The sequence below is a fragment of the Pleurodeles waltl genome, chromosome 7, assembly GCF_031143425.1.
Source record: "Pleurodeles waltl isolate 20211129_DDA chromosome 7, aPleWal1.hap1.20221129, whole genome shotgun sequence".
In the NCBI taxonomy this organism is placed as follows: Eukaryota; Metazoa; Chordata; class Amphibia; order Caudata; family Salamandridae; genus Pleurodeles; species Pleurodeles waltl.
In genome coordinates this window covers 1,423,644,827-1,423,659,789 of record NC_090446.1, presented here as the reverse complement: position 1 = coordinate 1,423,659,789, position 14,963 = coordinate 1,423,644,827, and the positions used below count along the sequence as shown (strand labels likewise).

Here is a 14,963-nt window from a genome sequence, read left to right as displayed (position 1 = left end):
GAATGCTTTGCTGGAAGCACTGCTGGCCTACTTGTTGCCCTGACACAATACACAGTGAGGGTCCCCTCTTATAGAACCATGTATAGATTAATATGATAAATAGACAATATCTCAAAGGTCCATGTCTCATAGAGCAAATTTCAGAGTCCACTGATGAATCCAAAGATTTATTGACAAGTTCCGAACATCAAAGGTAGATTGTACATCCAGCCAACACGTTTTTCGTCTTGGGAAATGTTTAAATCCCTTACGACTTCTTCAGGGCTTATAAATCAACCACAATTTAAAGGCAAGTATTCATCAACTAATACCAATCCAATATGAACTTCCAGCGTGACCAATATCCAATCTATGTTCAAAATCCCCAGTTTGCTGGGACAGCAGATATCTATCGAGAAAAACGGCATCTTCCAGTACGGACGCCTAGCGTCATATTAATCTATACATGGTTCTATAAGAGGGGACCCTCACTGTGTATTGTATTTGTTGTGAGGTTGTGTATACCTTAAGGGTAGGGTGTTTCCCTTGTGTGGTTCCCCTGTCACAACACATAGGGTACAGGGACATCCTTAGCGCCATATCTCCTCACCGTGCACCCCATTACTTGTTGCCCTGATGTCTAGTGATCCCTGACTCTGCTGGAAGGGCTCTGCCTTCCTCTTCAAGTGCTCTACAAGGACTTAGATTGAGCTTGCCTCCTGTTCTGAGGTCTCAGGGCTCTTAAAGACTTCACAAAAAAAGAGAAAATCCAGTGTGTTGGAAAATCGATGCAACGCCTGCAAAATTCAAAGCAGTGCCTGCTGGATCGAGGCATCAACTGCCTCATGGCTGAAAAGTCACTGCATTGCCTGCCGGATCGACACAGTGCCTGTTGCCACTGCTCAATGCATTCTTGGTTTCCATGCATCATCCTGGGGCATATAAGTATCTTTGTATCGCAGTGATGTATAAAGGCTGTGCTCCTGGAAACCAACGCAGCGCCTTGGAGCGTGGAACGAAATGACGCATCACCTTTGACATGCTGGAAAAATAGACGCATCACTTTACTTTCCAGCTCATCTCCTTCTCTGCGGCTCTTCTGCTTCACTATTTTTGACGCATCCAGGTACTGTGTGTTCAAAGGGATGCAATCACTGATTATTAAGGATTGAGACTCATTTATACCTTTTAAAAGTGATATCTTGACTTGTGCATATTGTATTTTTATCATGTTGGTCTTATTTTAAATATTATCTATCTTCCTAAACTGGAGTGGAGTACTTTTTATGGTGTTTTCACTCTGTTACTGTATGAGTTATTGCACAAATACTTTACACATTGCCTTCTAAGTTAAGCCTGCCTGTTCTCTGCCAAGCTACCGGAGGTTGAGCACAAGATAATTTAGGTTGTGTTGTGACATACCCTGACTAGGACTGTGGTCCCTACTTGAACAGGGTGAATACCTCTGCCAACTAGAGACCCAATGTCTAACATTTAGCATTAATTGATTATGCCTCTGACAGAGGTGTAATGGAGCTCCCTGCAGCCCCCGCTGTGTGGCAGACAACCAGTCTTCTATAATTGAAGGGGAGACCTAAGCTTTTAGATGCTGTATGTGTCTCTTTTAAGTAGCTGCAGTGTGCAGTATGATCTGAGCTGACACCATGCTGAAGAGAAACAATAACAATTATGTTGTTTCTCTTTCAGTCAGAGCCTGCAAAATCTGCCAGCCTTACAAGAGTGGGTGTCCAAGTGGCTTTCAAAATGCAGAGTAAATATATGAAAAAATAATTTGTCAGAATGGTAAACCACATAGTTTACAGAGAGTAATACAACTTTCGGTAGGTTCAAAGCCAACTCCATGTATATTTTAAAGATTTGGTAACAACAAATCTTTCCGGGAAGATGTGCTGTTAGCCAGACCTAAGAACGGTGAAAGATGAGATGATCTGCAAGTTGTGCAACAGAGTGATGGAGTGTCGTAAATTAGGAAAAGTAAAAGGGCGTTGGCTTTAAATTCAACTACACAAGAAATCCATAATGCAATGTTCAGAAATGACTAAGGAGCATTTACACCCCGGCAATATTCTGGCCTATATAGATGCCAGCACTGGGAGAAGAAGCTCATTCCCAGCCGACCTTCGTTTGAAGACCTTCTTCAATATTCAAGCCGACAAGAGGTATGTTTCAATTTACACTGCTTTAGGGCTCTAAAATTACTGCCATTCCGTGAATTGGGTTTCACTAACAGGTTTTCACATGTGTTGTTTTGACCAATGCTTGTGATCAATTTGGATAATTGTATTATGAGATTAAACTGTGACAATGTATTTATTTATTTAGTTAGTTATTTATTTATTCTGTCAGCCTGCCATAGACAGGCCATACATTAACAATAGCAAATATACAAACTCGTGATATTTAGGCCTGTATTTATTCTTTTTTAGCGCCGCATTTGCGCCGCTTTTTGACGCAAAAACGGCGCAAACTTACAAAATACAATAGGCCCGTATTTATACTCCGTTTGCGCCGAATTAGCGTCGTTTTTTTCGACGCAAATTCGGCGCAAAACTAACGCCATATTTATACTTTGGACGCGTCTAGCGCCAAAGTATGGGCAAATAGCGTAATTTTTTTGCGTGAACGCCTTCCTTGCGTTAATGAGATGCAAGGAAGGCGTTCCCGTCTAAAAAAATGACGGCGACGCAAATGCGTCGTATTTATACTCCCGGGCAAAAATCACGCCCGGGAGTGGGCGGGGCTAAAAACCCTGCATTTGCGCCACTTTTTAACGCCTGGGTCAGGGTAGGCGTTAAGGGGGCTGTGGGCTCAAAATGAGCCCACAGGTGCCCTCCAATGCCCCCAGGGACCCCCCCTGCCACCCTTGCCCACCCCAGGAGGACACCCAAGGATGGAGGGACCCATCCCAGGGACATTCAGGTAAGTTCAGGTAAGTATAATTTTTTATTTTTTTTAATTTTTTTTGGTGGCATAGGGGGGCCTTATTTGTGCCCCCCTACATGCCACTATGCCCAATGACCATGCCCAGGGGACATAAGTCCCCTGGGCATGGCCATTGGGCAAGCGGGCATGACTCCTGTCTTTACTAAGACAGGAGTAATTTAAATGGCGTCTGGGCGTCGAAAAAAATGGCGCAAATCGGGTTGAGGCGATTTTTTTGCCTCAACCTGACTTGCCCCATTTTAAGACGCCCTAACGCCATTTTCCCCCTACGCCGGCGCTGCCTGGTCTACGTGGTTTTTTTCCACGCACACCAGGCAGCGCCGGTCTGCTAGCGCCGGCTAACGCCATTCCATAAATACAGCGCCCGCATGGCGCTTCAGAATGGCGTTAGACGGCGCTAAATTTTTTGACGCTAAACTGCGTTAGCGCAGTTTAGCGTCAAAAAGTATAAATATGGGCCAATTGTATTTTGCAAGTTTGCGCCGCTTTTGCGTCAAAAAGTGACGCAAATGCGGCGCTAAAAAAGTATAAATACGGGCCTTAATAACATACTTCAGCAATTAAAACATAACCTTTACAGTAAAAAGTGCTATTACATATCAAACAGTCGGCTCTAAAATGAAAATACTTATAAAAATGCATGCAGTGGGGCTTATCGAAGTGGCAAGAATTATCGGGCCAAGTACTTCTTTGCAAAATCATCAAATCAGATTAAATAAGTAATAAAGTGCATCTCAAACTGGCCCTATTAATGTAAAAGTACTAGTGCCTGGCCATTGACCAGCTCTGGAGCGTTAATTCATATAAGAACACAACACTACATCTGGCCAGAAAGACATCAATTGCTGAGCCTTATAAATAATTTTAGAAAACCATAACAAATTGCCTCACTAATAAAGTGCGTCTCAAAGTTGCCCTGGCGCTATAAAAAAGAGCTCATGCATAGCCATCAACTGGCACTGGAGTGTTGGTACCTATAAAAATAGATTAGTTACATCTGACCCGAAGGACATCGGGTTGGAAAAACATTTGCCAAAAATAATTCATAATGGATCAACTCACTCAAATGACCCCACAGCTTGCTGCAAATAAATACAGTCGGTTGTGGAACGTCAATGGTTTATACAGCTGAAAAAAATGAGTAAGAACTACATTTTAAAAAACATGGTTAGTGCTGTTATCTCGTTACTCTCCAAGCCACATATTTATGTATGTATGTATATATGTATATGTACAGAGACTCTACTGATACTGGGGGCGGTCAGCTTGTCCATATATGGTACAAAACAGGACTGGGTTTGAAAGTCCGAAGCTTGTCTATCTTCTGTCCTGAAAGATTAATGGCCATATAATGCCAAAACCTCTCCTTTCCGGCCATTCCAGTATCCTTATCTTTTTTCCTTGTTCAAACTAGCAATCAGCAAATCCTATCTGTTGCAGGATATTCGCCACATGACTAAGCCAGGATAATTTAACTTGTTTGGCTTGCACCCAAGCCTCTCGCATAGTGTCCAGAAAAGGTTTTAACTCTGATATAGTCCAAATTCTTACCCAATATTGGATGGGATGTAGTGCTGCATACAGCTCAGGGTATTTGACACCCAGCTCATGTCTCTATGCATGCACAGTGCTCCCAGGGCCAAGCAGAATAAGTGACGTAAAAAGCAGCCCTCTGCCCTTGCCAACCCTTTCACATTTTTATAGCCCCACAGCTCTGCACCATATAGGCCTGCCGCGAGGACTTGCACTCTGAAGGCTTCAAGCGCGAGCCAATCACTCTGTTACCCTGACTTCTGACAAAGCTGAGTACATCGACCAGCATATTCACTCACTGTCACCTCTCCTTTACGTAGTTGAGCTCAACAGGACAACTTGGAGTCAAACATTACTCCGAGGTAATCGTAGTTGTGGACACAATTAAGTGGGCTTCCATGGATTTTAAAAGTACTCCTCGATTTAGGACTGCTCTCTAAAATCATATGTTTTGATTTCACAGGATTCTTTATTCCGCAATAATTTTCTAATCCCTTCAGGAGTTTGTGCATAGCTAGTCGTGTATTTGACAGGAGCACTGCACCATCGGCAAAAGACAAAATTGCTGTTTTTGGCGCCCACAATACAGTACATCAAGATTTAGGGGCTGATTCTGACCCTGGCGGTCCTTGACCGCCAGGGCCGGGGTCGGCGGGAGCACCGCCAACAGGCTGGCGGTGCTCCTAAGGGCATTCTGACCGCGGCGGTTTGGCCGCGGTCAGACACGGAAAACCGGCGGTCTCCCGCCGGTTTTCCGCTGCCCTGAGGAATCCCCCATGGCGGCGCAGCTTGCTGCGCCTCCATGGGGGATTCCGACCCCCTCACCGCCATCCTGTTCCTGGCGGTTTTGACCGCCAGGAACAGGATGGCGGTGAGGGGTGTTGTGGGGCCCCTGGGGGCCCCTGCAGTGCCCATGCCAATGGCATGGGCACTGCAGGGGCCCCCAGGGGCCCCACAACACCCCTCACCGCCATCCTGTTCATGGCATGGGCACTGCAGGGGCCCCCGTAAGAGGGCCCCACTTAGAATTTCAGTGTCTGCTTAGCAGACACTGAAATTCGTGACGGGTGCAACTGCACCCGTCGCACCCCTTCCACTCCGCCGGCTCCATTCGGAGCCGGCATCCTCATGGAAGGGTGTTTCCCGCTGGGCTGGCGGACGGCCTTTTGGCGGTCGCCCGCCAGCCCAGCGGGAAACCCAGAATACCCGCGGCGGTCTTGTGACCGCGGAGTGGTATTCTGGCGGCCCCAGCCAGGCCGGCGGATACCGACGCCGGCTGGGGTCAGAATGACCCCCTTAGGGCCCTCAGGTAGTTGACAATTTCATTGATAAAGATGTTAAACAAGGCTGGCGCCACGACGCCTCCTTGTCTGACCCTAATATTTATACTACTTCATTCATTAAATTTACCTTTTTGGCCATACCTCACCGGTGAAATATTGTTGCTATATGATTGCTTGATAGCTTACACCAATGTTACGGGGCAATCCAGGGCTGATAATATTTGCCAAATAGCTTGCTGGTTCACAGTATCAAAAGCCATTTTTAGATCCATAAAAGTCAGGTATATGTTTGACCTTTTGATGCTGGTGTATTTCAGACCGATGTTAAATAGCCCCATAGCTTGGTTAATTGTTCATTGTCCCTTCTGAAAGCCTGCTTTTGACGGGTTGATGATCCCATTGTCGTTTAGCCAATCATTGAGGCAGGTGTGCAAAATCTTGGCATATATTTTTCCTACTGCATCATGTAGGAAGATTGGTGGATAATTCGAGGAATCATCCTGAGGTACAGATTCCCATGATGTGGTACCCTCTCCAAGAACCATATTGCATTTAAAACTGCAGTTTAGATAGGCACAATATATTTAAACAGCGCAAATTCCTCGTGAAGATTGGTGGTTCTTTTAATTCTTGAAACACAATCCCAATAATTAAATTTAATTTCCTTGCTTTTAAATAACATATTTTCATTTCTCTACAATCCAGTTGTAATATATTTACATTTTTAGATCAAAGTGCCCAATAGCAAAGCAGACAAACTAAAACCCATAGACAGAAAGTGAGCATAAGAGAGCGCGGAAATTAGTGAGAAAATCAGAGGGAGAGGAACAAAGTAACATGAGATTCAGAACTCTAGACTGACAGGATTGACAGAGAGAGCCATAAAGTAACACTGACAAACCAAAATAGAAAAAGTAGAAATAAGTGAAAAAAAGTGAAAATAAGAGACCAAAACACTTAGGGGCAGATTTATGGAAAGTGGCGCTGCACTGAGTGTAGCGCCACTTTCCCTGCGCCCCTTAGCGCCAACCTACTGCCACCATGTGTGCGTCGTATTTAAAATACAGCGTACCATGGGGCAGGGTAGGGGCCAACAGCATCATTTCTCATGACGCTATTGATGTACTGCACAGGAGTAGCACAAAAATATTGGTGCTACTCCTGCAGAGTACATTGGGCCCCATTCTAAAGAATGGAAGCCCCCTTTTAACGCCTGCTCTCAGCTGGCGTTCAAAGTATTGTAAAAAATGGTGCAAGGAAATCTATGAGATTTCCTCACGCCATTTTTCCAGCTCCCCTATTGGGGGAATGCCCCCTTTGCATACATTATGGCTGGCGCAGGCATAATGTACCGCTAAGGGTTACAGAGTGGCACAATGCATGCATTGTGGTACCCTGTAAATACGGCGTGGGGATTTCGGCCTTGTTGGGCCACATTAACATAAAAAGTAATGACGTTAATGTGGGGCAAGGTGGCAGTAGGGCATTATAAATATGCCCCTTACAGAGCCACAGAGCCTGAATCTTGCATGAGAGGGAGGGACAGGAGAGAGAACAAGTCAGAGAGACAGAGGAAGAGTTTACCTGTAATCACCAAACACATGCCAGAATTTGATGTGGAGGTACTGAGGGGCAGTATCTATGTTACCAGCTGTTGTCTCTGCACCAAAGTCTGGCCAGTGCAATGGGGAATACCTGCTCAGTTCTGCAGTTATTGGGTGCTTTATCAGGAAGGTTTTCTGGAATTCATCACAAAAACACATTTCCACCTACCGGTTGGCACTGTGGGATACGTTGTGGGCTGGTAGAGGTACAGGGCACTTTTAAGCCTACCAATGGATAGCACAATTTCATGGGAATGAGAAACATGCATCAAGATCTATAAAAAGATTCAATAGTATTTAGTAAGCAATAGGAAAGTGAAATAAGTAGACCAAGAGAGATCTTTGCCAGCACCACTTAAACCACTCATGTTGTAGTTAAAAAATCCACATCCTCTTCTCATGTGTACTCTCCTTCTTTTCATTGCAGGCCTGCGTAACCTTTAAAATGCTGAATAAAACATGTGTCCTCCTTGCGCTGGCAGCAGGTGAGTGGAAACCAAGCTGAATGGGGAGAGCCTGGAAGATCAACTAGAGGAGTAGATTATAATTTAGCCCACCCGCCCTCTTGTTCTCAGCCCCTGCACCTTCAAAGGGCGGGGGTTGAGAGACTAATATCACTATTACTGGAAGGGACTTGAATTTTGTTTTCCATTTTTAAACAAGTCATAGAAGAAGTCCAAATTGTTTATTGTTTTAACACTTGACGTTCTATTGAGTTGGTGCAATGAGTTCTAGATATTGATTGCTCTCTTGTTGAACAGCCAGTCCTTGACCTCCAGAATTGCCTTGTCCTCATCTCCTTTACTAACAACTGCTAGGACTCTCTTCATGGTCCTTTTCATTACTTGCTAGCAAAACCATAAGATCAATGAAGTAGAACCTCACATCTGGACACATCCTGCACAGTTTCATTTAGGAAGAACATCAGGAAGGAAAGCAGCTTTGAAGAGCCATTGACTGATACCAAGAAATGCAGACAGCCCATCAGGCCAATGGCTGAAAGAGTCTTATTCAGAAAAGGCAGTGGCTAAATAGGGCTGACTCAAAGCCTTTTTCTGTACATCACTTCACGAGACTCTAAAAGAACCGCACAATCCATTTATACCCAGGGCAGGATTCAATAAATGAAAGTATTGAAAGGATTAGACAAACTGTTCTCAAAAGGAAGACATCCCGTTACAGATACAATCCAGATAATCACCGTTTGCCTCGTAAAATTTGCCCCAAATTCTTTTGAAAGTAGGTTCCGTTTCTCTTTGCCTTCTGCTTTGCAAGCCTTGACTTCCCAATTTAGCAATCAATGATCACATTAAAAGGTCCATTACTGAAACATTTATTCTCAGTTCGGAAACTGGGATGGTGCGGTACATCACAGCATATGCACTGTTGCGAGTACAGGCATGTACCACGTGTCCACCAGCCTCCATGAAGATACCTTGGGGATCACTGGGACTGACTTTCAACCTTTTCTCCCATTCAATGGGTGCCTTTAAAGGGGTGCACTAGCATATTACAGAAGGATCATTTTGCAACACCAAAGTGATCTGGAGATGCAAAAAAAACTACACAGCCCTTCGGCAATTTCCATGAAACTGCCCTAAATTTGCTTAAACAAGTGGTTAAAGATAATAATGTCTGCTTTTTATCATATGAGCACGATCTGGTAGTTTTGATCCAAAAGCTCATCCCACTACTTATATAATTGGATTAAACCTCCTTGTGTGAATGCGACATTTTCATATTGATATATATATTTTTTTTTTGTAAAAGAGTTTTTAACAATTAGTTAGCTACGCAAGTGAAGAGATGGATGACGAATCACTAATCAGAGGATTTCTTGCACATTCATTACAAGCAATTAAACAAAGACAAAAAAACATAAAGCAAAATCATAATTCTCAGCATTTTGTAGCGTTGAGTTTGAGGCTGGTGATTAAAAATTTTATATGATCAAAGGTAGCTTAATCCATTAAAAGACTACGGGCAAAAAATGCCCAAAGTGGGCTCGCCTCTTCCCCCTCCTATATAATTGTACCACAATTTCTATACCCGTACTTCACATTAAGTACGAAAATCGTGGGTGAAGGTGAGATCAGTTCAAATACAAAGAACGGAGCCCAAATCCGTTCACCCCTCTTCTTTGCCAGCCCACCTTTTCAGGCAACTAAGCTGTACTCTAGGTTATGCATTGCCAGAATGCAAGATGGCCATTGATAGAAACTTGGTGGCCTAGGATCCAGCCAGGCTGAGGCTATATATATATGCTGACCATCGCCACTGTAGCAAATATAAACAGGCATTTGCAATGCAATGGGTTGTGTGTTTACTCTAGTTAAAGCTCATAGCGTTGTAAACTCCTAACCGGACTTTTCTTGCCACATGAACTGAAAAGTAAAACAGTGTCACATAAGTGAGGCGATGGCCATCATGAGCACAAAGGCAACAAACAAAAGGATAACCGGCAAAAGTGCAGTTATCCATGTAACCGGCAAAAGTGCAAATATCCATGTAACAAGGTCGATGTCATGTAAAGCGTTCTACTACTGCCCAGCGAGATCACACTGCCTACGAAATAAAGAGAAAAATAGTGCAGAAATCATTCAGAAAACATGGAGCCTCGTATGTTTTCAGTAGTTGGCCGGTATGCTCGAGGCTGGCTAAACACCGGAAAAGGCATGACATATGCATGCCTTTCACTAATGAGTAAAGCAAATTTGAAAAGACAAGCCCACGAACCAATGAAACTGATGGCATTGTATGGGTGTGCTTGAAAGCACACACAGTAATTAAAACAGGGGCCGTATCGCTTTGCGCTCGACCCTAAAAACTGCCCAGATTTCGGCACCACATCATCGTGGACCCACAGTAACATTAATTGAGAGGTAAAAGTAATGTCCAGGAAAAGAGCAGTATTCATAAACCCAGTGATCTCTTGCTTCAATAAATCTAGGGCCGGACAAGTGCTAAACATATGCAACAGATCTGCTTCTTGACTTTGTTTATATTGATATTTTCAGTGAAGATCTGATGAAGGACTTTGTGAGGAGTACTTTGTTTCTGGTGTCCAATGCAATGTCAAGCATGTTCCATTTTTCTGCTGCAACAAACTAAAAAACATATTGATCCTTAACTTCTTCTAGCATGGTTATCTTTGATTACCTGGATCTCTTGCTTGATCTCACATTGTTTAATTATCTATGACAAAATTGTGTAGTAAGACAAGCTACAGTGCTGTGATTTATGAATGCTTATATTTTTCACTTCTAGTACTAACTACGATGCTTGGAACTGTGAACTGTGATGATGATGATGATGATGGTGATGATGACCCTAGTAAGTAAACATACTCCATGTATCATTTTAGGCCATGGATCCATTTCTGCACTTGTCCCATTTTCATTAATAGTATTCTCTGTTTACAATTAAAGTAAATCAATAAATCTGTTTTTTGATGTCACAATAAAAGCTGTGTTAACATGGAGGGTAAATCTAGGGCTAACCCTAGGAATAGGGTCAGGGATATGAGTAGTGGTAGTTGTAGGGTTGAAGACGATGACAACCTAGTCATTGTCAGGGGTTCATCATAATTAGTCTAATTATATTTACCACATCAACATGAAGGCTACTTCCTTTGGCTTTTGTTATTATTGTAATTCTGTGGTCACTCTTGGTCTCATTCAATTTTACTTTCCGCTCTGATTTGCTCACTTTCTTCCCCGCTTTTAGATCAGAGTTGTCTGTCTGGGCTGAAACTGATCCTATGCAGCTCAGCGACTGTATCTCTCATAAAACCGCCTCTGAGCTGCTTCTCCTTCATACTTTAGCAATCTCACTTTGAGTGAATCCCATGCAGGAGATCGATGTGTGGGTCATGGCAGAAGGTTTGATCAAGTACACTCTGCAGTTTCCCCAATGCCAATGTGTTCTGACAATTCCACTCCCTAAACTGTGGTCTAGGAAAAGATTTACAATGTATCATTCTGAGTAGGGAATGGCTTCCTGCCCATTTTTTTTTATTGAATTATCTTCCCAAATTCAAATTGATTGAATGAATCTGCTGTTTGATGTCACACTGAAAACTGTATCCCCTATGCCTCAAATAACTCCAGGTGATCAGGGTATGGCCACCATCCGTATAGAAGAAACACTTCACTACTGGGATAACCTGGCAAAATCAGGGAATGGGGGAGGTGGCAAAGAGGCAAGTGGTTATTCAATGACAAGCAACTGTGGCCACATTGCACTCACATTACACCCGATGTCTGTGATGCTGCAGAGCTGTAATCCCATATCCACAAGACAGCAAGATCCCCTGCCTCTGATTCCTCACATTTCCCCAGCCCTCATTCCTGTCTCTTTGATAATTCCCAACTTCCTGCTGGGCCCACTAACATTCATGAATGCAAATTCTATGGAGTTCTTAAGGTAGTAACAGGTCACAATGCCAAGTCATTTTACTGCATCAACATTTTCATAATACGGACAAAATGGCAATATTACAAGCAAAGAAAATAGATGCCTTATCCCTTGCTAGTGGAACAGCAATACTTGGGACGCAGTGGCCTCTCAAGCACCTGAGGCCTGGTGTCATTACACCTGCTGCACTATTGGTAGCTATGGGGGTGGCAAGGGGTATCAGAAGAAATAGTAACTTCAACACATCAATGCTTGCCCTTTGTAGGATGAGGGACTGCTCCAGACGATTACATTAGGGGCCACTTCCATTGTACCTTATTCAGATCTTCAGGAGAAAGTGGCTTCAACTCTGACATCTGTAGGTGCTGCATAGTATGAGTAGTACCAATTAAATGTCTACATGGTATATTCCAATTATGTTATTTGGAATCTATCTGTCACATCCATGACACAAATATCTTTGAGTATCTATTTCACATTGTTATATGCTTCCACTGTGATGCTTTTTCGTTTTTCTCTTCCTCAGTCTTTCTCACATGTGTGCAAATGCTTGAGGCAGAAGAATGAGAGCCGGCCCCAAAAAATAAGTCAAAAATAAGTGCTGGTGCTCAACACCAGGAACAACAAGCACAAATTAAGCACTGCTGCAATGAGTCCCCCATCTGTAGGCAAAATAAGCTAATTGCAGATGCTGCCAAGGATACAATCATTCCACCACTACTCATGAGGGACACTTTGACAGTTGTACCACCCAAGGGCAGACATGGTCTTCTGTTGATTTGACTGTGTAGAATAATGAGTAGAGGATATCATGATACCTTAATATTGAAGCCAAAATATCAAGGAGAACATTAATTAAACGTAAATGGATATAGGGAGTGAAAGATTTACTATTCTTAACTCCACATGTTGTACTTTGAATAGATATGTATGTATTCAAGGTACAGAGATGTGGAGTTAGATACAGAAAGTCTATACATACTTAGCTGTCAAAAGTTTTGTCCTTTGTATCTTAGTTGCAATTTCAAGGTGCCACAATATTCTGTAATCAATATTCCACACTCACCCCGATGATCTTACAAATCCAATTGAGGACTAAGGTGTATAGGGCTTTGAATGACACATTTCTCCGAGACATACTGGCACCCCACCATCAGGGGGAGATTAGAAGGGGCAACAAATACATGACTAATATTAGGAGAAGAGAGTGCCAGATTTGGTCAGCAGACAGAGCACAGGCAGGTGAGCTGACATTATATTTCCTTTGGAAAAGTCCAGACATTGTGCTTTTGGCTATTCACCCAAAAACACAGGATGTGCTATAAAATATAGATGAGGATGTCTGGTAATTACACAGTGACAGATTCAGACGTTACCTCCAATCGCTCTTCTTGGCTACCTTGATAGGTTAAGGCTCCTAACGTTCAGAATCTGAATACTTCTGTTGCCTGGGAAGAATAAAGTTGCAATCCCTCCCAATAATGGCACTCTAGCACACATTGGACAACCACTCTTGCGAAGTCCACCAAGTCCCCAAATCCACATTAACCATTCGCCTATTTGTTTGCAGTAATTAATGGTTATATTGCTTTCTGCTGGAAATCCAGGTGCTAATTCAGTGCATACTATTGCAGAGCTCTTTTCATCTGCCCCATCCTTGTTAGTTGTACAACATCGGGCTCAGGTCAGAGACATGGGATCTCTGTCAATCAAAAACATACTTTGCTTGGGTGTTGTCAAATTGTACAAAACCATTTATATATTGATACTAGAGGCTGGCATTAAAATGCATTGATATATGATTGCAAACCACAGTGCATTGGGGTATTGTATAAATGATCTGTAACAATATAATTTTTTCCCTTGCAGAAAGGTGTGGCGAGAACATGGTATTCTCACCCTGTGGTGGCTCCTGTCAAAAAACGTGTCAGAATATTTCGAATGTGGGGACAGCTGAGAAATGCACAGAACAATGCAAGCCAGGATGTACGTGTCAGCATGGATATGTCCTACAGAATAGGAAATGCATACCTGCGAAAGAGTGTACCTGTCCAAGCAACGCTGAATATAAGGATTGCGGTGGGGCCTGCCCATTTACCTGTCAGGATGTGGCCAATAACACCACTTCAAAGGTTTGCACTTTGGAATGCAAGATCGGATGCTTCTGTAAAGAGGGATATGTCTTAAACTCTAATGAATGTGTCCTTAAGAAGGACTGTCCCCTGCAATAGCCATGTACACTATGAGACCTGTGGTACTGCACGTCCAATCACATGTGATAATCACTTCAATCCACCAAAATCTTGCATACAGCCATGTGTGCCAGGATGCTTCTGTGACAAGGGCTTTGTGAAGTCTGGTAATGCATGTGTACTTCCAGAGCAGTGCCCCAGTACAATCACCTCATGAAGAGGTGGGCAATGTCTTCATGACTCCCTGAGAACCATATGTGATGTAAACATGCTCAGTACACGATTGTAAACACACAAATGTACAATCAAGGGAAATGTCCAAAAACTAAAACAGACAAAATTAAATGTTTTTCACTTAGATAACATTATATTTTGGGGACTTTCAAATTAAGTAAATTACTAGGGTGATTGCGAAGATCCTAGAGAACAGTACAAGAGTCCAGTTTTCGACAAAGGTTAAACATTCAGGGCATGTCAGTGCACATTTTAGAGAATAAACATGTGGTAAATTCATTTTTCATTCACACATCTCCACCTCGCCTGTAAATATCTAATTGAACAAGTGGCATGGAAAGAATTCACCATATCTCCAACCCTGCAATGATATATTCAAACCAAGCATCTGCAGCGAGTAGCTTGGGAGCTACCAGTAGCTCTCCAGCACCATGTGAGTAGCTCTCCTGTGTGCAGCCATGGCTATCACTATCGAAGCTTTTGCTTTGTTGAATTATTATATGTATATACCAAAATTAAAAGGCATTTACTTGAAAATAAAATCTGTGTATTTTCTGTACTCAAAAGGTGTTGTTTAGAAAAAAATGGTTGAATCTTCAAAATGTATTTAAAACTATTATTTGAGTTGGAGAGATTTGTTACTCATCTTATTACATTGGTCATTGTAGGTATGTCTCTCATGTAATACCAATTTAGAGACATTACAAATTCATACTGCTGTCTACTTTACTGCTGGCAACTCTACCTAATGCCTTTAT

The 14,963-nt window shown here is 42.8% G+C and overlaps 1 protein-coding gene across 1 annotated transcript; it reads left to right on the top strand.

Moving 5' to 3' along the window:
* The first annotated feature begins 351 nt into the window (after nt 1–351).
* LOC138247069 (zonadhesin-like) lies at nt 352–14,732 on the top strand. Its single transcript, XM_069201816.1, has 5 exons — nt 352–413; nt 2,081–2,159; nt 7,791–7,848; nt 10,631–10,696; nt 13,649–14,732. Exons 1-5 carry the CDS (start codon nt 352–354, stop codon nt 14,008–14,010), a joined length of 627 nt encoding a protein of 208 aa, XP_069057917.1. The 3' UTR covers nt 14,011–14,732.
* Nucleotides 14,733–14,963: the final 231 nt, after the last annotated feature.

What these genes read in the sequence shown, in the direction of transcription:
- LOC138247069 (XM_069201816.1), top strand. Translation starts at nt 352, where the DNA reads ATGTTCAAAATCCCCAGTTTGCTGGGACAGCAGATATCTATCGAGAAA. An exon ending in GAGAAAAACGGCATCTTCCA is followed by an intron (nt 414 to 2,080) that starts GTACGGACGCCT and finishes TGGCCTATATAG; the next exon opens with ATGCCAGCACTGGGAGAAGA. An exon ending in AATATTCAAGCCGACAAGAG is followed by an intron (nt 2,160 to 7,790) that starts GTATGTTTCAAT and finishes TTTTCATTGCAG; the next exon opens with GCCTGCGTAACCTTTAAAAT.